This window comes from Danio aesculapii, chromosome 25 (assembly GCF_903798145.1).
Source record: "Danio aesculapii chromosome 25, fDanAes4.1, whole genome shotgun sequence".
NCBI lineage: Eukaryota > Metazoa > Chordata > Actinopteri > Cypriniformes > Danionidae > Danio > Danio aesculapii.
Genome location: NC_079459.1, coordinates 5,884,892 through 5,907,746, shown reverse-complemented (window position 1 = coordinate 5,907,746; position 22,855 = coordinate 5,884,892). Strand labels below are relative to the sequence as shown.

The window sequence follows — 22,855 nt, the reverse complement described above, 5'->3', positions numbered from 1 at the left end:
GAACAATATTTTATAACAACAGGTTAACTACTGTCCATACAACACATCTAAACATTTTGATTTTGACTGTAATGTAATAATGTTATGCACCATTTGTGAAATTCTTTAGAACAATAATTGTTTTGAAAAGTGCTACACAAATAAACCTGAATACAATGTTTGACAACACATTTGTTGTATTATTGGCTTTTAACATGGATAATAATCACTGAATAGTAATAAACATTTGGCGCGTTTTTGTGATTCATAAGTAGTTCATATTGTTATAGTAAAGAGCAGGCTATATGGGTCAAAGTTATTCAAAACAATAAAATAAGACATATCAAAACAATAAAAGAGTAATAAAGATTTTTATCCCTGAACATTAGACTGTGCCCTCAGTTTTTTCTCTGAGGAAAAAAATGGTTTTCACAGATTTTTACATTTACATAAAACCCCCAAATGTCATTCTCTAATAACAAATGTAAATAGATAAACTTTTACTTTTATATTCATAAAATATTGTTCACACTGCAGACTGAAAATACTAAATAATTGTTAAATTAACTTATTATTTTGATCACATTAAAATGTAATAACATAAAAAATGAGATTATTATTTTATATAGGATATTTTAATAAGTACGAGCTAGAATAAGCTTTTAATTTTTGCATTAAAGTGTTACTTTGTATGATAATGAAATATTATTTCACCCATATTTTGATAAATTTTAAAAATGAAATTTATTTAATTTTAAAAACATTTTTTAAATTATATTTAAGTTTTTTCTGAGTTTATAATTATATATTATATTATATATATTTTTATGTGGACATGGATGTCTCATCTTTGACCCACATATGGCATATTAGAATATTATTAGTTATAAAAATATATTTTACTATGTATTTTGTTTATGAAATTCATAAAAGTAAATGTAAACAATCACTACTTTAGAATTGACAATGTATGCTTTACTAAAATATAAACTTTTTGTGTGATTTAAAAATGAACCTACCTTTATTTTTGTTCTAATGGTGTCTGTGAATAACATTTGAAATGTTGTCAAAACACTTCAGATCAAGTCAAATCACAAATTAAAACACATATCTGAAAATCAATAGGACATTTTGCTTCAAATTAAAGTGTAAATTAAATACAAAACTTCTATAGATGAACTTAACTTCAAGAATTATTTAATTTCATGCTGACTGTAATTATCCCAGAAATCTACAGTGAAACAACTTTTATGGTAATCATGGGGCATTTTAATCAAGCGCAAAACATAACATGATTGTCTGAACAGGCAAACTTCAGCTTTTAGCATTCAATACCCGCAAAGATAACAGCTGAACAAACACAGTACAGTGTACAGATGTGATATACAGTAGTCGATAGCACCTTATACAACGTACATATTTAAAAACAAAAGACAAATATAAATTAACAATAAAACATACCATCAAAAAGGTAGTGAAATGTTGTAATACATAGTGACAAAGTGCACTCCAATAACTGATTTTGCTGCTTGTTCAAACCACCTATTTAAAATGAGTTGAAACAACACAACTTGTGGGATTCTTTTTGGGACAACTTAATTGTTTCATGTTCAAACCACTTAAATTTGTTAACTTAATCGATTTGTGTTGGGACAGCATGAATGAATTGCGTGTAATCTTGCATTTTTTTTACAGAGCGAGCTTGTAACATTTCAACTTTTCTTTTGCGTGCAGTGATTCATGGAGCGCCTCCAGCGAATATGAGCTCCAGGGCAGCTTGGATGTCTCCGCCGGTGGCCTGCAGGGCTCTCAGGATGAGCTCCTCATCACGGATGCCCATGTCCCGCAGCTGCTGGAGCTGAGACTGCCACTGATTCTGCAGATTATGGGCAGCGCTGGGTAAGTTACTTCAAAAATTGACTAACTACACTTGAAAAAAAAATATTGAATGGATTTACACATTTATTTTAAGGTAAGTGGTTGCAAATAATTTATTTGGGCTGATTTTAGACAAACCAATAAGGTTGAACATTGCTAAATGTAATTTGTTTGTTTAAATTCAGGTCATGTAAATGTTTGTAACCAGTTACCCTAATTAATTTAGTAAATCCAATGAATCATTTTTTTCAGTGTACTGACTACAACATTAAAAGCAATTAATCAAGGAACTTAATTACTTGACTCAAATAAACTCCCTATGAATCTCAATGCATAGACAACACTGTAAAAAATTCTTCCTGCCTTGATTTTTTAGATGAACTTTTCTAGCCATCTCAACTTAAATCAGTCAAACTGAATAAAAATGTTTTGTTAAACTTTGTACAGCTACAAAAAATGTGTTGAAACCTGATTAACGTATTAAATTGAGTTAAAGTAACATGAAAACATTATTGATGTCATGACTTTTTTCATTAAATGTTTTACAGTGTAGAAATTGGACTTTTAATAAAACGTTTAATTCCTAAATCAAAGTCAAACATGGTGTTTTATTGGCCCGTTTCCACTGAGTGGTACAGTATGGTATGGGTCGGTACGGGTCACCTTTGTCAGGCTTGCGTTTCCACTGCCAAAAGGCTACCAATGGTGGTGGGCGTGGTGTACTGCAGAGTTTCAGTCGACGTCATTCTCGCTTGAGGAAATGTCTACAATAAAGCTGTATGGGTCGTTCACATATCATATGAGAAGCACTTCTCACAAAACAGATGCTTTATACACATGAATACTGTAGAAATGTTCATTACTAACCTTTCTATGAGCATGATTTGATTATAACTGCAGATCAATGATAGTGTGAAATAGCCCACTGTAACGTCTGCAATTATATGAAATAAATAAATAAATGCAACATGAACACATACAGACCCTTACAGTCTCCGATATGTTACCAATTACAGAAAAACTACACACAGCAGACATTTAGTCCTCATTTGGGACCAAAAAAAACCACGAAATTTAGCCCAGAGTCAGCGCAAACCAATTATCTGTATCTTTAATCTTCACCAGCACATGTAACGTATTGTTAGAAAGTAAGAGTTCAAAATAGTCCAAAGGTGATGATAATAGTTAAACATGGCAGTTTGTTCATGTTTTAGGTTGCTGAAAGAATCATTTGCTCCTGTTTTTTCCAGCTTCTCCTTTGTTTTTTCGCGCTTCACTCTCGCTTTTGTCCGTTTCTGAAGGGATCGGATGTCAGAAGCACTTCAATAATCTCATGCATGTTATAAATATGAGCTCAAGAAGTTCGTTATTTCAAATATAGACGTGCGGCGAGCTCTCTGGAGAAAGTGAAACCACTCGCACTTTTAGACGGGCTCGTAAAACAACAACAGGGCACAGCAGATTTTGTTCTTCTTGGCTTTGTGGCTGTTCATCAAGACGACGACAAAGTTTGTTTGGGCTGAAATGTCTCGGCTGTGTTTTTAAACATGGCGGTTCCTTTGTTTTCATAATCCTGCTTGTCCAGGAGCGAGTGACGTATCTCTGTAAACCAATAGCTGCGCTTCTAGCTCCGCCTTTTGGTACCCTTTTGTCGTGCTACGTACTCTTTGCAAAGGGTACCCAAAAAGTGGTACGGTATGGTACCTTTTAACAGTGGAAACGGCCATAAAAGCGTACCGAACCATACCATACCACTCAGTGGAAACGGGCCATTAGATTCATTTAAAAAATGTCAACATTTAGCCATTTTAATAGCAAACATAACCGTCTTCCATTAACAAATATTTCTCAAATACTGTCATTAATTCATTGTGCAATTGTTAGACAAGCGTAGCCTTCTTTAGTTGAAAAATTAACATACCTATAAATATCTGAATAACAAACTAAAAATAATATCTGCTTTTCTGAATTTATACCATTTCCATTAACTAATTTCCAACTCAAGTCACCGTTTCTTAATTATGTGCAATTGCCTTGATAAATAAATCCTATTTTTAGTAAAAACATATTATTTGTCTGTGAATTCATCTGTTTCTTAAATGGATTTAAATAAAAATTTTATTTGTCACATACACAGTATTATTCTGTTCGGTATGCAGTGAAGTGCTTATACAACTGCCCGTGACCTTAAAAATATTAATAATAATATCAAGAGTTCATTATGGAATATGTATTATGGAATATAATAATAAGTAAAAACACAGATCATTTTAGATATGGAAATAGAAGTTATAGTTATAGAAAATAAGATATATAAAACAAATAAAAAATATTGCAAACTTTAAATATGGAGAATATACTTCTTCAGAATATACTAGCTTCAGAAAATAGAACAAAGTATAAAATAAAGTAAAATAAAATAAAAACTTAGCTATACAAACAGACAAGTGTTTTCATAAGTCCACGTTTCCCATCACTAGTGCTGTGGTGTTTACTGTAGTTTTATTACTCACGTGTAAGCTGGACATGCTGGACACCTGTAAGGCCTGCTGCAGGGCCTGGTTGAAGAGGTCGTTGGTTATAGGAGTTCCTGCAGGGATCGGGGACACTCCTGAAGATGGACCCTAAAACACACACATTCATTGCTATATTAATGTCTGCAAATCATAAACACAGCACTGATCTTCACATTCTACCATTTACCCATATATGTATGCAATTTATAGTTGTTATACTACATTTGAATTTTACAAACTATGGTCTCACTTTACAATAAGAATGTATTAGATAATGTATTTACTAACATGAAAAAACAATGAACGATACATTTATTACAGATTATTCAGCTTTGTTAATGTTAGTTAATGGAAAAAAGTCATTCATTGTTATTTTGTTAACTCACAGTGCATTAATTAATGTTAGCATTAGCATTAGCAAGCAAGCATAAATTTGGATTTTAATAATGCTTTACTAAATGTTTTGTATATTAATAAATGCTGTACTGTTCCTTATTAGTTAACCTTAGTTCAAATCAGCATATTAGAATAATTTACTGTAGACTTGAATTGCAGTATTCATTAATATTTAATATTCGAAAGTATTTTCAAATAGAAAATACGTAAAACATTGTATATCTGAATTTTTAAATACAACAATTATATTTACATAATTATATATAAATATAACGAAAATAGTGTGTGTGCGTGCATGTGTGCGTGTGTGTGTATACAGACATGGACAAAATTGTTGGTACCCTTCAATTTTGTCCAGGTCAGTTTCATTACTTTGTTTTTTAAATGCTTCTCTTGAACCACAATTTGAAAACAATATCTGATTTTCATTAGTTTATTTTCAGTCATTATTGATTAATCATTGCTTTTTTCAGTTTCAAGTTATTTCAGTGACCACTGTGGGTTTCCTTTCTTCAATGGAAAAATACCAACAATTTTGTGTGTGTGTGGATACAGTGGTTTGTGTTTTCTATGGGTTTCTTGAACCTTTAAAGGTTTGAGAAGAAATTGTTAAAATAATTTATTTTGATACACATAAAATTGAGGTATTTGGTATTTTATTTTAAAATACATTTCAATGTATTTTTGCCCATCCCTGGTGGCTGCTCTCTTGTGTAAGTGAGCTTTACCTGGTTTCCAGTAGTTGGTGTGACGGCGCTGCTCTCCGGGGTGCTGGCGAGGGCCAGAGCGGTGGCCAGTTCACTCTGAGTGATAGGTCTGGGCCCCACAGCTCCGTTATAACCCAGAGACGCCGGCCTCATGCCAGCTAAACCACTGGCCAGAGTCGAGGGTCCGCCACGATTCCCCTACAGACGATCAAACACGCTTAACATCCAATACTGTAAATGCACACATCCTTCATATGAAGAACAGTAAATCATCACAGACCGTCTGGAAATCTTCCTCATCATCAGACATGCCTTCAAAGAGGAAACCCCCTGCAGATTAACAAAAAGGTTATGCATTATAAACTACTATGGGCCTGTTTACATCAGGTCACTTCATGTGTTTTCTCTGATTGGTATAGATCTCAGATTTATGAAAGCATTTACATTTGGCTAAATACATGCATTTCCGCTAAACGGATATGATAATGATCTTCAAATTCTGATTGATATGCAAATTTAACTAGGTTACATCGACTCAAGCATCAGATACATCGCATTTATTTTAATTAATATTATTGTTTACAGAAACGTAAGCTATATATATCTTATTTGGCTTTCAATTTTTATTATATGCAGGCTGGAAGTTAAGGTGGGCTTTGGGATTACTTTCATTATAGACTAAATGAAACATCTATTTTTGTCATAGAGATACGTGCAAGACATCACTCAAAACTGTAAATGGTTTATATTAATTTGTGTATATCATACTCTCCCAAAAAAACAACAACAACGTGCCTTTGTAAATGATTATTATTCACATTCATTGCTATATTAATGTCAGCTACAGGTGTGTGCTGCGTCTCTGTTGATAATGCTCCCATCTGATATTAATTAAAAAAATGTCATCTAATCATTTAAAAAATAAAACGAAATAAAAAAATGTAAATAAAACAAACATCTCAAGCTGTCAGCTGTTTCATTCTGTTGCTTAAGCATTTGTGCTGTTACCTGTCAGTCATATAGCCCGCACCGCGTGCACTCTCATGTTTATTTCCATTCGTTCATTCATTTTCTTTTCGGCTTAGTCCCTTTATTAATCAGGGGTCGCCACAACGAAATGAACCACCAACTTATCCAGCATATGTTTATGCAGCGGATGCCCTTCCAGCTGCAACCTATCACTTGGAAACACCCATACACTCTTATTCACAGTCATACACTACAGATGATCTAGCTTAACCAATTCATCTATAGCGCATGTCTTTGGAATTGGGAAACGGGAGCACCTGTAGGAAACCCACATGGACCAGAAATGCCAACTGACCCAGCCGAAGCTCGAACCAGCGACCTTCTTGCTGTGAGGCGACATTGCTACCCACTGCGCCAACGCGCTGCCCTATGTTTATTGTGTAATTTTTAATTTTACTTTTATTAGTTTTGGTTTAAGCGATCGCATTTATATCCATCTCAAATGCATTTAGGAGGGCATTTACAACTGTAGCTATACAATCAGAAAAAACGTAACCAGGCGTAAACAGGCCCAATGAATCAAAGTAATTGACTGATTGGCTGCCCCAATTAGGATTGGACGATGTCGACCAATTTGGCATCGTACGATATCTAATGTGAAACATCTCGATAGACGATGGCATCGTCATTGTAGGTGGCGGCAGGGGCGTTGCTAGACATAAAGCTCTACTGGGGCATGCGCCCCTCCCTCAAAACATTTTTTATTATATATATATATATATATATATATATATATATATATATATATATATATATATATATATATATATATATATATATATATATATATTATATATTATATATTATATATATTAATTCATTCTAAATGTAATTGGAAAACAACGTAAAGACAACTGGAGTGATGCTAAGATCATTTAAGAATCTTTTACATTAATATTAATTTCATTTGAATAAAATTCTATAGAATACAAAAAAGATGTTTTATAGAATTATCTGTTGTCTTAGACTTGACACATGGCAGAGAATTGGGTTTATTAATTTGGTCTTTACCTCTCTGACTCGTAAACCCTCCTTTTTACTTCATACAAAAAAATCTATCAGTTGGTATGCTTAGTAAGATCACGGTCATATTATTTAAAATTTTGTTTTGTCGACTTGTAAAACTTACTGCGTGCCGTCACCTCTGCATAAAAGTTATGCCGATTTCACAACGCATAAGAAGCGAGAGCAGCAAGTATGTTTTTCGTCATGCAAGTAGACAACCGGGACTCACACTGGGAGAAGAGCAGCGCGTCAGGGTCCAGCAGGAGCTGTATGTGAGGCGCGAAGCCTGCTGACTGCCTGGAGCTTAGATGTGCACATATGTTGCAGCGCATGCCTGTATGTGTGTGTTTGTTTATGTGTGTGTGTGTGTGTGGTCACGTGATGTGCGTTTTCAGCGGTATAGTGTGGAAGGAGGGCTGTTCAGAAATGCTAAATGAAATGCCAGTGTGGATGTGGATCGTTTTCGTTATAAAATGCCATTTTATAACTAAGGCCTATTAGCGTAAACGGGGAGTGTGTATTTTTCGTGACCGGGTTGCTGTTGCGATGGGGGCGGGGCAGAGGATTGCGATGCCGGCTCAGCATTGTGATGTCTATCGGCCATCGTGATGGACGATGGCATCGTCTATCAACCCAACCCTAGCCCCAATAATCAAAATCAGCTGTTTTCTGCTTAAAACTCCCAATTACTAACTGGCTGCTTTTGTTTTGTTTTAGTTCAGTCGATCTCTGCTCTGAACCTGCACACAAACTGTGGACAATGTTTCCTTTAAATCGTGTCTAAATGAACGCACCTGGCATGTCGCTGTAGGAGCTGGAGGACACATTTCTGGAGGAGCTGGTGCTCTGCTGCGGCGGGACACTGCCAGCCACTGAGTGCAGCACCAGGATGATGGCGTTTACTAGAGCCGGGTGGGAATTGGCCAATCTGCTCACACAGTTAAGAATACGGTTTCATTTTCTTTATCTCAAAGTACAGCACCGGATTCAAATGTCTTTGCTAGAGGCAGCTAAATCACAGGCTTATAGTGAGCCTATATGTATTATAGACAATGTACATTATATTTGCTTTTATTTAGTTATAGAATAACTTTTATTTCTCCATAATTTAGATTTTTATTGTTATTATTTAAAGATCACGAGTGGTTGTGTAAGCATTTCACTGCATATCATACTGTGTATGTGACAAATAAAACTTAAATTTGAAACTGTACTGGGATAGGGATGAGCAATATGGATTTAAAATTATATCACAATATTTTCTGGTATTTGTTGCAATAAAAATATTTTTGGTGGTAAATCATTTCCACCAAGAGACAAAAAAAAGTCCTGTATCTTCAGAGAAAAGTATTCATTTAAATCTATAATTTGTAAAAGTGTCAATAATTAAAAGTATAAATTTTTAAGCAATTAACAACGTTATTTTATGAATACTAATTTGTTTTTGGGGGTTTTCCATTTTTATATATATTTATATTTCTTTTCTGTTTATTATTATAATAATAAATGTATTATTATTCTTTCAGTATCATATAAAATACACCGAAATGAGCTTTCCAGAACAGTGAGCAGAGTTCCAGATCTTGAGAGTTTTTCAACCCAGGCTCATTCTGATTCAGTACCCCTATATACATTTCTGGAGAGAGCAAAATATGTCCAAGGAGCTACATATTTCTCTTTGTTCACGTAAATCCATCAGAGGCTGCTGTCGACTGACAAACTGACTGACCAACTGACCGATAACCCCACCCTACCACATCCCTAAACCCAACCAATAGTGTTTTAAAAAGCACAGATTGACCCACCCACCCACTTTCCTGAACCCAACCACAGTGTTTTGAAGAGCAATCCAGAAAAAGAAAAGCCCTTGCCTGATTTTTACCACGTTTTCAGATTTTACCACATTCTCACCCTGTTATTTACTTGTTTATTTTATTTTTTTGCTTCTGTTTTTGTTGTTCTGGAACCATTCCTCAGCAGCCAAACCCCAAGACAGTTGCTTGTTAACCAAGTAAGCGAGAGCGTTACAGTGGTACCTCGAGCAAACCCGCCCTTGTATGTATATTGTGGATACTTCTTTAATTTTGTGTGTGTGTGTGTATATATATTTCATCTTTATTTTTCTGTTTTGTTGTTATTTTGTTACTTTGGATTGGATTGGATAAATAACACTGGAGTGCCCTCGAGTACACCATCATTTTGTTGTCCCCCCGAACCCAGTTTTCCCCACCAGAGCGAGCTAAGACCCGCTCTGTCACACCCTCGCCTGATTTTTACCACGTTTTCAGATTTTACCATGTTCTCACCCTGTAATTAACTTGTTTATTTTATTTTTTGGTTTCTGTTTTTGTCTTTCTGGAACGCTTTCTGGAACCATTCCTCACAGGACTAGAAACATTATCGCCGCAGTCCATTCCGCTCTGCATCTCAAGTCCGCCAACGTATGTGTCGAGCTACCGAACAAACAGGTAACAGCGGAAAAGCCATCCACATGAGGGTAAGCAGTCTGCTGGTTTGTTGACAGCATTCGTCGACAAAACGCAGCCATACGTAGCTCTAGCTACATAATTCACGATCTCCAGAAACGTATATAGGGCTACGTTTTCAGACTAAGCCTATGTTGGAATTTTTATAGAATTAAATGATAGAATATTGCCCATCCCTACTGATAAATAGTTACTGATAACTATTAATTATTATTATCAATTATTATTATTATCATCATCATCATTATCATCATCATCATCATTATTATTACTAGTATTATTATTATAATTATTAATATTACAAATGAACACTGTATAAATGTTCTTACTTTACTATTCATAATAGCATTAATTATTTATTCTTGCCGTTTTCTCATTATTAGTATAATAATATAATAATAGTTTGTCAAAAAACAAAACATGAGCATTACTTTTTGAACCCCAGCACTGGATAAAAACTGGAAAAAAGGTGACTCAGTACTGGGATCCAAACCCCCTGTACAGACAACATAAGAGACAATAACACAAAACCAAGACAGCAGACCCAAAGCTAATATACAAATGCCACAAAACCAAGGGTCAACAAGACTGAAGTGGCATGACAATATTGCTGTTTTTGTTACTCACTGTTCATTAATAAATCTGACTGACTATTTTAAATATAGTGTTATTGATTAAGTATTGCTAATTGTTATAATTGACATATTGTTGATGTAGTTTTACCTATTAAAACTAAAAATTTGTAATAATCATTGTTATTATATATTACTTACTAATATAACAGCTTTATTTTTTATTTCTACTCATAATTGACATATTGTTGATGTAGTTTTACCTATTAAAACCAAAAATTTGTAATATTTATTGTTATTATATATTACTTACTAATATAACAGTTTTATTTTTTATTTCTACTCATAATTGACATATTGTTGATGTAGTTTTACCTATTAAAACCAAAAATTTGTAATATTTATTGTTATTATATATTACTTACTAATATAACAGCTTTATTTTTTATTTCTACTCATTACTAACATCAAAATTAATATTGATAACACACAACTTTATAGAATTATTAATGTTTTTTTCCTTATTTTTATGATTACTACTACTAATAGTGCTAATATCAAAAATAATGATAATATTTACATTTTAATAATTGTTAAATTAATCATTATTTTTATTATTATTATCAACAATTACCAATAATATTTTCATTCATTAATTTTCCTTCGGCTTCGTCTCTATTTCAGAGGTAGCCACAGCGGAATGAACCGCCAGCTATTCCGGCATATGTTTTACACAGTGGATGCCCTTCCAGCCGCAACCCAGTACTAGGAAACACCCATACACACTCATACACAACGGCTGATTTAGTTCATCCAATTCATCTATAGCGCATGTCTTTGGACTGTGGGGGAAACCAGAGCACCCGGAGAAAACCCAGCACCAACATGGGGAGAACATGCAAACTCCACACAGAAACACCAACTGGCCCAGCCTGAACTCGAACCAGTGACCTTGCTGTGAGGCAAAAGTGCTAACCACTGAGCCACCGTGCCACCCCAATATTATTTTATGAATATTAATTATCGTTATTAATTATATTTTCGCATAACTGTTATGAACACTTCTATTAATTAATTAATTTTGACTAATAATCTTGAACCAAAAGCAGGGATCCGTGCCGCCAGTAATGATGTTTACTCACGTGTCCAGCATGTTTGGGTCAGTGAACTGGAGGAAGAGGTCTCTGTCTTGAAGAACCCCTGAAGATCCATAAACAATGTATGAACAACACACCTCACATCACTAATAAATCAGCTTTTTTTTGTGTGCGATGGTCATACCTAAAGCTACAGGATCGCTGCTCAGCCCAGGAGTCGCCACAATAATCTGATCGAGGGACTCTTTGTTATTGAGCATCTTGAAAACCTGGAACAGACGAACAGCGAGTTGAATAATTCCTGAAGGATCCAGAAGCAGCTCTGCATCTGTATGCTGCTCACAGTCAGCCTACCGACTCTCTGTACGCAGTGCTGGTGTGAAGAGCTGCTTGCAGGACACGAAACTCTCTCGCAGCTGCAACCTTGTCCACCGGCTCTGTACAACAACAGAGCAAAACATAATCCACCTGATATAATAATTTATATCATTTATGATTTATCCTTAAATCGGCCTGTGGGATCAGAATGACACAGATGGAAAATCCATCATCTCAGGGGCATGAAATTCTGTCACTTTTCCTAAATGATCTATTTTAAAATACAGAAAAAATGGGCTTGCTTTAGTTATTCTAAAGCTGTGTAAAAATCACCACTCAGATTCCTCTGTGTCAGATTGAGCTCACATTGAAAATGGGAAAAGTGACAAGATTAGATTTAGATTAATTTTTCCAAAAAAATAAGTAGTTTAAACCCAGTTTAAATGCGAAATGTTTTACGTTTTTACAAAGGCTTGGATGTAGAGCACGAATGCAAATTGAAATGAACATTCTGGGCTCTATACTAACCATCTAGGCACAAACTCCAAAGCGTAATTAAAGCATTAAGGGTGTGTCCAAATGGGCGTGTCCACTTTTGCTATTTAAAAGGATTGAAAAATATGCTCTGCGCTCTGGCGCATGGTCAAACAAGGTTGAGCTTATTCTCTTAATGAGTTATGAATGTGTTTTAAGCATAACGTGCATTAAACCAATCAGAGTCTCATCTCACATTTCCTTTTAGAGTCAGTTGCATCACGCCATGGTGCATTTGCTATTTACATGGCGGACTTTGTAAGTGGAAAAACTGAGCGCTTCACTAGCGAGAAAACAGTTAAACAGAGCATCTGCAGCGCAAGGATAAAGAATGATAAAGAAACCTTTACTTTCTCTTTACTTTACTTTTACTCTTTACTCCTTTACTTTTTAATGGACGAGGAAACGTGTTGCACACACTCCACTGAAAACATCCATTAGCCTGCATATTTAATTTCATTTGTTAAGCGCAAAGATTTGTTTAAAAACTATCTGAGTTCTAATTTTCAGCAAACTAATAAATGAACAATAATAATGAAGAGTGGTAAAAAAAAAACTGAGTTGTGTCCAAACACACGTCCTATTTTTATGCCATATATGGTGATGATATAATAGATAACACTGATAATAATAATAATAATAATAATAATAATAATAATAATAACATTAAATAAATAAACTGAAAAAAAAACAACAACATGAAGGCATGGAGGTAGTGGTTTTTATATGTATGTAGAAAAGAATAATGTTTTGCGTTTTGACCTGCATAGACGCAGAACTCATAGACGCATTGCTCTGCGCTGGACTTTAGACCTGCTTTTAGTTGGTCAATGGCGTTGTCTATTTCAGTATCTCAAAATAGCAACGCACCAACGATGCGCCAAACAAACCTCTATTTTTTTTACCAGCACACCCATCAGTCCACAAAGTGGCACAAATTGATTTGCTATTTAAACAACGTGGCGGAAAATGCGAAAATTAGGGTTGCGCTGGTCTGAAAATAGCAGCAAATCATGCGCACACACACACAAACACACATGTGTGACTGCAACAGAGAACATTTTTATATAAACTAGCAAAAAAATTCTACAAATCTGGCATGAATCTGAAAAATGTTCAAACATAAATGAGAGACTAATACTAAAACACAAAATCAACATGCAACAAGCATGTCCACTCTCACACAAACACACACACACGCAGATGCCTGGTGCTTTTTTGTTTTTAGATTTGGGCATGTTCAAAATGCCTGTTGTATTGTTTTGTGTTGGTTTTATGAACTAGTTTATTTAAATTTTATCATTCACCATCTCTCAGGACCTGAAGTGGGACACTCACATTGACTCCACTGTCAAAAAAGCTCAACAGAGGCTGTACTTTCTTCGTCAGCTGAGGAAGTTTAACCTCCCAAAGGAACTGCTGAAACAGTTCTACACCTCCATCATTGAATCAGTCATTTTCACATCAATAACTGTCTGGTTTAGCTCAGCTACTAAATACGACCTCCAAAGACTACGTCGAATAGTTCGGACTGCTGAGCGAATCACTGGTACAACCCTTCCTACTCCCCAAGAACTGTACTTATCCAGAGCGAGCAGAAGGGCTGCCAAAATCACTCTGGACCCCTCACACCCAGCACACTGCCTCTTTGAACTTTTACCTTCTGGTCGACGCTACAGAGCACTGCGCACCAGAACAGCCCGACACAGAAACAGTTTCTTCCCTCAGGCAATCCATCTCATGAACACTTGATGATAATTGCGAAACCAACATCACTACTTGCTATACACTTTTATACACATATACACTTATTTAACAACACACTTTACATATATAGTAATAAACATGTACATAGACTTGTCAATCTGTATATTTTCACTCACTACTTACTTCTATTTTTTAAAATATATTTATTATCTGTTTTTTGTCCTGTCTCTGTAATTCTGTTGCACTGTAGAAGCTCTGTCACGAAAACAAATTCCTAGTATGTGTGAACATGCCTGGCAATAAAGCTCTTTCTGATTCTGATTCTGATTCATTCACTTGTTTTTATCTTCTGTAGGTTTGAATAAAATATGGTAATCCTAACAGTTTAATAAAATGCATTTGATTTTTGCAAATAACCAAGCCTAACAGTCCTATAAGAAGTGATACATCTGTGAGACGTGATAAACATGCTACGGAAAAAATCTTGATGAATGGGAGGTAAAAATGACGAAGAAATATCCCTAGTATTCCATGACTTGGCCAAAAACACATATACAATTCCCTGAGTTTCAATGTCTGAAATAGACTTTTTAAAATTGCATAATATTGCAGACATTCCTTGACCCGTGGGCATCCTGATTATTGCTTTATTATGGGCAGGCTGACACTGACAGTGTTCTTTTTTATTATTCTTCCCCTGCTCCTGGACCATATTCACAGAGCATCTCAAAAGGATAGTTCACCCAAAAATGTGGAAAATAATTTAATTCTGTTAATTTACTGACTTATTTACTGGCCCATTCAAGATGTAGGTGACTTAATTCTTCAGCAGATCAGTATAGATGTTTTTTTTTTCAGCCAAAACCTGTTTATGGATTGATTATGTCACTTTTTATCTTCATGGAGCTTGACAGGTTTTGTCTCTACATGCTTTCAGTTGTATGGAATAAAATGAAGTGTAAACATTCTGACTGGCAACCCTTTGGTTTCACAGAAGAACTAAAAATTGCTTCGACTCACCGGGATGGATCTCGGGCTCTGGCCAGAACTTTCTCAGAATGTGCACAGTGGATCCTGACTGAATCCCATAGGATTCCAGAGTCAAGTCATCCTTTAACTTTCTGCCACAGTACACTAACTCTGTAATGGATAAAGATAATGGGAAAACTGTTTGCAGTCTTGTCAAGATTCCTCCAGGGGTCACTGCTACATCTGACTGACTGCTTTTTTCTTGTCTTGGAAACATGAAACAGAAAAGTCAACCTGCTTTAAACATAGATGTGTAGTTGAAGTCAGAATTATTAATTATTATTGATTTTTTTTTTATATATTTCCCAAATTATGTTTACCAGATCAAAGAAATTTTCACAGTATGTCTGATAATATTTTTTCCTCTGGGATAAGTCCTATTTGTTTTATTTCAGCTAGAATAAAAGCAGTTTTTGATTTTTTAAAAAACATTTTAAGGTTAAAATTATTAGCCCCTTTAAGCTATATTTTTATTTGATAGTCTACAGAACAAACCATTATTATACAATAACTTGCCTAATTACCCTAACCTAACTAGTTAACCTTATTAACCCAGTTAAGCCTTTAAATGTCACTTTAAGCTGTATAGAAGATATTATTTACTGTCATCATAGCAAATATAAAATAAATCAGTAATTAGAAATGAGTTATTAAAACTATTATGTTTAGAAATTTGTTGAAAAAATCTCTCCGTTAAACAGAAATTGGGGGAAAATATAAACAGGGGGGCTAATAATTCTGACTTCAACTGTACATATGTATATATTTGTCAATGAATCGTTCAAGAGATTTACTCACATTTGCTGATTAATCCAATTGTATAAAAATGAGTCTTTATGAATAAGACACTGGCTTCTTTATTTAAATGACTATTATATTCTTTAAATAAACATTTTGTCACAACATATTTTTTTGGTAACACTTGAAAAATGAACAAACAATCAAAATGAACAAACAATAAACAATGCATTATTACAGTATTTGTTCATCTTTGTTAAGGTTAGTTCATGGAAAATAGTTCATGTTAACTCTGCAATAAATAATGATAACAAGTATCAATTTGAAGGTAATAATGCATTAGTAAATGTTGAACTATGATTAATAAATGCTGTATGAGTATTGTTCAATATGAATTCATCTTAGTAAATAAATAAACTAATATTAACTCATGAAACCTTTTGGTCAAATGTGACCTTCCAAAAATGTTTACCTCCCAAAATGTTAGATAAATGTTATTTTGTGTGTGTGTGGGTGGGTGTGTGGGTGTGTGGGTTAGGGTTAGGGTTAGGGTTAGCCTAGGGTAAACCTATATATATTTAAATTGCATTAGCTTGTGCTTCATACTGCTCCATTAGCTTGTGCTTCACCCTGCTCCATTTCGCAACGGCTGAATACTTTTGTTATTGTAAGTGTATATGGATAAGTAAATATTTTGTTGATCATGATGAAATGTGTTTCCCAGCAGTGGGTTGCAGCTGGAAGGGCATCTGCTGTGTAAAACATATGATGGATAAGTTGGCGGTTCATTCCGCGGTGGCGACCCCTGATTAATAAAGGGACTAAGCCAAAGGAAAATGAATGATGAAATGTATTTTGTTCGTTTGATTGTTATGTGTATGATTTTTCTATTCGAAATAAATCAAATAACCTGATACCTGATATATGTTTACATTCACCAATGAATGAGAAGTTGCTGTTTAAAATCAATAAATTGTGACTTTTATGAATGAAATTAAAATTCGTCACAAATAGTATGCAGAATTATGTATGCTTCTTTAAGATACAACTGTAATTAGCTGAAAGTGAACGGTTATTTAATGTCAGCAGACATTATGAATGATCTATGAGCTCTGCAATAATGTAATGTAATATGATGTTACCGATAAGCTCGGGATCTGGTATGGCATCAGGGATCTGTGCAGAAACCAGCTGTTTGAGAGTGGAGACCCGATATTCTCCGGGAGGAACATCTCCAGGCTCAGCTTCTGGAAACTGCAGTAATGACTTGGGAAGTGAAGGTTGATCCACCAGCTTTAAAGACAGACGCCACTCCGAGAACGCCATCCTCTGATGCGCGGTTTGCAGCTGCACGGGGATGGAGGACTTCTTTTGGCAAGGCAAAGGAAAGGATTAAAATATGTTTCGGTCTTGTAAACACAATGGATTAAAATAAACAGAATCATGCGACTGTTTTCATCCGTGCGTGATGACGTCGCGAGGAACTGTCGAGTTTTTGGGAGTTGTAGTTTTACTGATGTGTTTGCAAGCTGTAGTGCTCAATTATGAACAGGGGGAGCGGTGCGGTTATGAAACGACATACATGTGTAAGACTCGGATAATGTGTGGGTTTGAGTAAAATATATTAAAATTAATATTTTTTATTATATAGATATGAGAATATTTATTTCAAATTTAATTAAAATAGAATATTTTCATTTAAAACATTTTTTATACATTTACATTTGGCCAGGATGATAGATGATTTAGTTTTTTGTGACTAAAAACTGGAAACATAAAACATGATTCTATGTGGTTATGAAACGATATAGTGTATAGATTTTAGTGAATTATATTAATATTAACATAATGTTTTATTATAAAGGTCTGAGAATATTTATTCCAAACTACTTTAAAATAAAATGTTGTCATTTAGAGCATTTTTTGGCAGTTTTAATACATTTACATTTGGCCAGAATATTTTTTTTTTTTCTGAATAAAATCAGGGTTATATATATATATATATATATATATATATATATATATATATATATATATATATATATATATATATATATATATATATATATATATATATACCTAAACACAACAAATCGACCAAATGTGTAAAAAAAAAAACAAAAAAAAAAAACTGAAAAGGAGAATAATTGTAAAAATTTAATATTTGAAAATAGCATATGTATAAACCTGAAACATTATTTAAAGTATTTATTTAGACATATTAAATAAAGATAATAATTATTTAAAATTATTAATTACTTAAATTCTTTAAATGTTTCAATCTTCAATTTTCTTCTCACTTTTTTGTTGCCTGAAAAATGTTTAAAAAGTACAACTGAACTTTATTAGCTATATATTATAATTAAATTAAATTATTTTTTCAAATATTTCCCATGTGCTGTTTACTGGAGAAATGTTTTCAACAATTTTTTAAACAATAGTTTTAATAACTAATGTCTAATTTCTTTTGACACTAGTTTAATTACAACCAGGCTCATTCTGATTATGTACACCTATATACATTTCCAGAGAAAGCAAAATACGTCCTAGGAGCTACTTTTTTGTAGTTTTTGTTTTTACGAGTCCACCAGAGGGCACTGTGTACACTTTTTGAGATCTCAAATTTCTCTCGCGAGTGCCAATCATGCCTGCTGTTCTCACATAAATCCACCAGAGGTCACAGATCGACTGACACACCCTCATTCTTCCCTAAACCCAACTAATATTGTTTTAAAAAGCACCGATTGACCCGCCCACCCCCCTCCCTGAACCCAATCGCAGTATTTTGAAAAGCAATCCAGAAAAAGAAAAGCCCTCGCCTGATTTTTACCACGTTTTCAGATTTTACCACATTTTCACCCTGTTATTTACCTGTTTATTTTATTTTTTAATTTTAGTTTTTGACTTACCTGCTTTCTGGATTCGCCAGACTCGGACCCCGTTGTCGCAATCAACTCTTCTCTGTGTCTCAAATCCGCTGACGTACATTTCAAGCTACCAGACAAACTGGTAACAGGGAAATAGCCATCCATACGGAGGTAAGCGAGTAAAGGAATGACGTCATACCGCTCTGTAGCGTTCGTTTTAAAGGCAAAATGCAGCCATACGTACATCTGGCTACATAATTTGCGATCTCCAAAAATGTAAGTAGGGCTACATTTTCAGAACAAGCCTATGTTGGTTAATTAGGTTATCTAGGCAAGTTAGGGTAATTAGGCAAGTCAATTGAAAAAAAAATATTAAAGGGAAAATTATATTGACCCTAAAAAAATCTATTTTAAAATTAAAAACTTCTTTTATTTCTGGCAAATTTAAAGAAATAAGACTTAATACAGAAGAAAAAATATAATAAGAAATACTGTGAAATACATTATATTACACTTCAAATCCAATATTATAAAACAGAGGTGTCACAGTGGAGCAGTGGGTAGCACAGTCGCCTCACAGCAAGAAGGTCGCTGGTTCAAGCCTCAGCTGGGTCAATTTCTGTGTGGAGTTTGCATGTTCTGCCTGTGTTTGAGTGGGTTTCCTCTGGGTGCATCAAAGACATGTGGTACAGGTAAATTGGGTAGGCTAAATTGTCTGTTGTGTGTGAATAATGCTGCAGTAACACTAGAGTTTGACCTTGTGAAAAAGGGGTGGGATTAAGCAAGATGATTAGACATTTAAATCTCCAGCGAGAGCAATTGGTTTATATTTCAATAGTATCTGGATGCAGCCATTATGATGCAAGCTGAGATTGCATCACTCAGCGATGCAATGTCAGACACAATGCACTCAATGGAGCGAGTGATGTCACTGTGATGGGTAGGTTTAGGTGAGCGCATTAAAAAGCATAGGATGCAGCTCAGATTGCACTGCAGCAAGTCTGCATCAAGACCTTTCTCCCATATTTTACATTTCTGTCCAGAGAGGTCATGTTTTGATTTTTGATTGGTCTAACGCAGTCATGCAGCTTGAACTTTGCATCGCAGCAAACTATGCAACTTGTCGCACAAGCTTGCGTTTCCAGTCTGACGCATTCGCGTGCGTATGAATGGAAGTCTATGGGGAGAAAAGTCAAGTGTGACCGCAGCTTGAGAGTGTATGGTTGTTTCCCAGAGATGGGTTGCAGCTGGAAGGGCACCCGCTGCGTAAAACATATGCTGGATAAGTTGGCGGTTCATTCCGCTGTGGCGACCCCTGATTAATAAAGCGACTAAGCTGAAAAGAAAATGAATGAATGAATTATAAAACAGAAACAAAATTTCATGGCAGGTCTAATAATTGTGCCTTCAAACTGTATGACTTTTGATTTAAATGAGTTCTTAAACATTAACAAATAATTTAAGTTTAATTAATTTAGTTCAATCACCTAGAAATGGAGGCTTATTGTAAAGTTTTTACAGTTAACAGGCCTATAAAGAATCAGCACGTTCAATAAATATCTCAGGCATTTTGTAGTTCATATTAACTTAAAAATGTTTGTGTTTGAAAATGAAATAGCTCATTAAGACTTTGAGCATTTGGTGCTGTGATGAACATTAACAATCTCAATCTGAAGTTTAAAAAATCAATCACAATATTTTGAAGTGCCCTTAATAACAATTATCGCGTATTATCAGGATGTATTGTATTATTGAATATCTGCACAAGTCTACTCCTTTCTTTCAGTTGTGAGTGCAGTTCTCAGTGTAAGTCAGGGTTTCAGTGAGGTAGGACTGTATTTGTGCTGTCACGCAGTTATTCGCTATGACAGATGGTCTCTTGGCTGGATACGCTTCTCGGAGAGCGCCAGTCTTCAGCAGCTCCTCCACTCATGGCTGACAGCGCTGGAGGGAATCAGGACACACCGGTTATGACAGGGATAGAGGACGAGGCCAGACATTTCACACCCCGTTCAGCCAGACCCAGCTCAGCTACAAAGGGACATCACTGTGGGCTTGCTTAAAGATCAAGACAAGTCAGAAAGTCTGTGAGGTGTAGATTAGAGGCACAGCGGCCGCTTCCAAACTACCAGCGTGACCACTCAAGAGTTTGGTCATTTTGAAATGGAAATGACATGTCCCTATTGTAGCCGAGACACGTTTTTCCCCTCCATTTTTCTATTCTATTTTATACACTGGGTTTCAAAATTGGCCAAGTTAAAATGTTAGCAAAAAGTATTTTAAATAATACAACAAATTTTATTTTTTAAAAGTAAAACATTTCTTAAAAAAATAATAATACACAAATCCATAGATTTTGGTACTCAAGCTGTGAGGATCTTCCCATTTTGACTGATTTCGCATCCTTTTCTAAATTCAGTGTTTACTGAAGTCTCACTCAGATCATTAGAGTTAGTGAGTCGCTTACTGTTCATTTACTCAGAATCGATCATTTCAATCAGTGAGTCATTTAGTGTAGAAGCATTCTGAATGAATCACTAAAATAAATGAGTCCTTAACTGTAGAATCACTCTTACCAGATTAGTTGAATCCTTAATTGTAGAATTTTTCTTACCAGATTACTTGAATCGTTAATTGTAGAATCACTCTTACCAGATTAGTTGAATCCTTAACTGTAGAATCTTTCTTACCAGATTACTTGAATCGTTAACTGTAGAATCACTCTGACTAGATCACTTGAATCATTAACTGTAGAATCACTCTGACTAGATCACTTGAGTCACTAACTGTAGAATCACTCTTACCAGATCACTTGATTCATTAACTGTAGACTCACACTTACCAGATCACTTTAATCATTAACTGCAGAATCACTCTCTAGATCACTTGAAAAAGTAACTGTTGAATCACACTTACCAGACCATTGAATCATTAACTGTAGAATCTCTCTTACCAGATCACTTGATTCATTAACTGTAGAATCACTCTCTAGATCACTTGAAAAAGTAACTGTTGAATCACACTTACCAGACCATTGAATCATTAACTGTAGAATCACTCTTACCAGATCACTTGATTCATTAACTGTAGAATCACTATTACCAGATCACTTGAATCATTAACTGTAGAATCACTCTTACCAGATCACTTGATTCATTAACTGTAGAATCACTCTTACCAGATCACTTGATTCATTAACTGTAGAATCACTCTTACCAGATCACTTGAATCATTAATTGTAGAATTACTTTAACTAGATCACTTGAATCCTTAACTGTAGAATCACTCTTACCAGATCACTTGAATCATTAATTGTTGACTCACTCTGACCAGTTCACTTGAATCAGTGAGTCATTAGCTGTTTACTCACTCTGACCATTTCTCTTGAATTAGTGAATCATTAGCTGTTGACTCAGTCGAGCCAGTTTACTTGAATCAGTGGGTCATTAGCTGTTGACTCAATCTGACCGGATCACTTGAATCAGTGAGTCATTAACTGTAGACTCGCTCTAAACAGGTCAGTTGAATCAGTCAGTCATTAACTGCAGACTTGCTCTGACTGGATCACTTGAATCACTGAGTTGCTAACTCTCGCTCTGACCGGATAGGCAACACATGATCTGTCCAGTTCACCAATTGTTCAGTGTGATTTTTGTTACTGCATACAAATAAGTGAACAATCAAATCATATTCTCAGCCACAGTACTTACTATGAACAAAAGCATGAGTCTATGTATATCGTGTAGTTTGTTTTGCGATTCAGTGGTTGATGGAGTCTTTTTTCAGTAAGGTCAATTTACATTCACATCACACAGTGCTTGATTAATGGAGAGGCCGAAGAATGGATTCTTTAATTTGATTAATTAGGCTCAAGACCTTGTCTGCAGAGGGCTGATGAGAATTGAATATAAGCATTCTGAAGGGCATTAAGGGATCGTTATATATGGAATAAATGAACATTTTGTGTCAATCAGGGAACTCAATGAATGTAGGAGAG

At 34.8% G+C, this 22,855-nt stretch overlaps 1 protein-coding gene across 1 annotated transcript; it reads right to left on the bottom strand.

Moving 5' to 3' along the window:
• Nucleotides 1-1,225: 1,225 nt before the first annotated feature.
• Nucleotides 1,226-17,463, bottom strand: ubl7a (ubiquitin-like 7a (bone marrow stromal cell-derived)). The gene is made up of 10 exons (XM_056451826.1): nucleotides 17,134-17,463; nucleotides 15,245-15,364; nucleotides 12,020-12,102; nucleotides 11,850-11,934; nucleotides 11,711-11,768; nucleotides 8,305-8,438; nucleotides 5,757-5,806; nucleotides 5,498-5,674; nucleotides 4,371-4,481; nucleotides 1,226-1,855 (listed from the first exon to the last, which is right to left on the bottom strand). Exons 1-10 carry the CDS (start codon nucleotides 17,315-17,317, stop codon nucleotides 1,718-1,720), a joined length of 1,140 nt encoding a protein of 379 aa, XP_056307801.1. The 5' UTR covers nucleotides 17,318-17,463; the 3' UTR covers nucleotides 1,226-1,717.
• Between the last annotated feature and the right edge of the window lie 5,392 nt (nucleotides 17,464-22,855).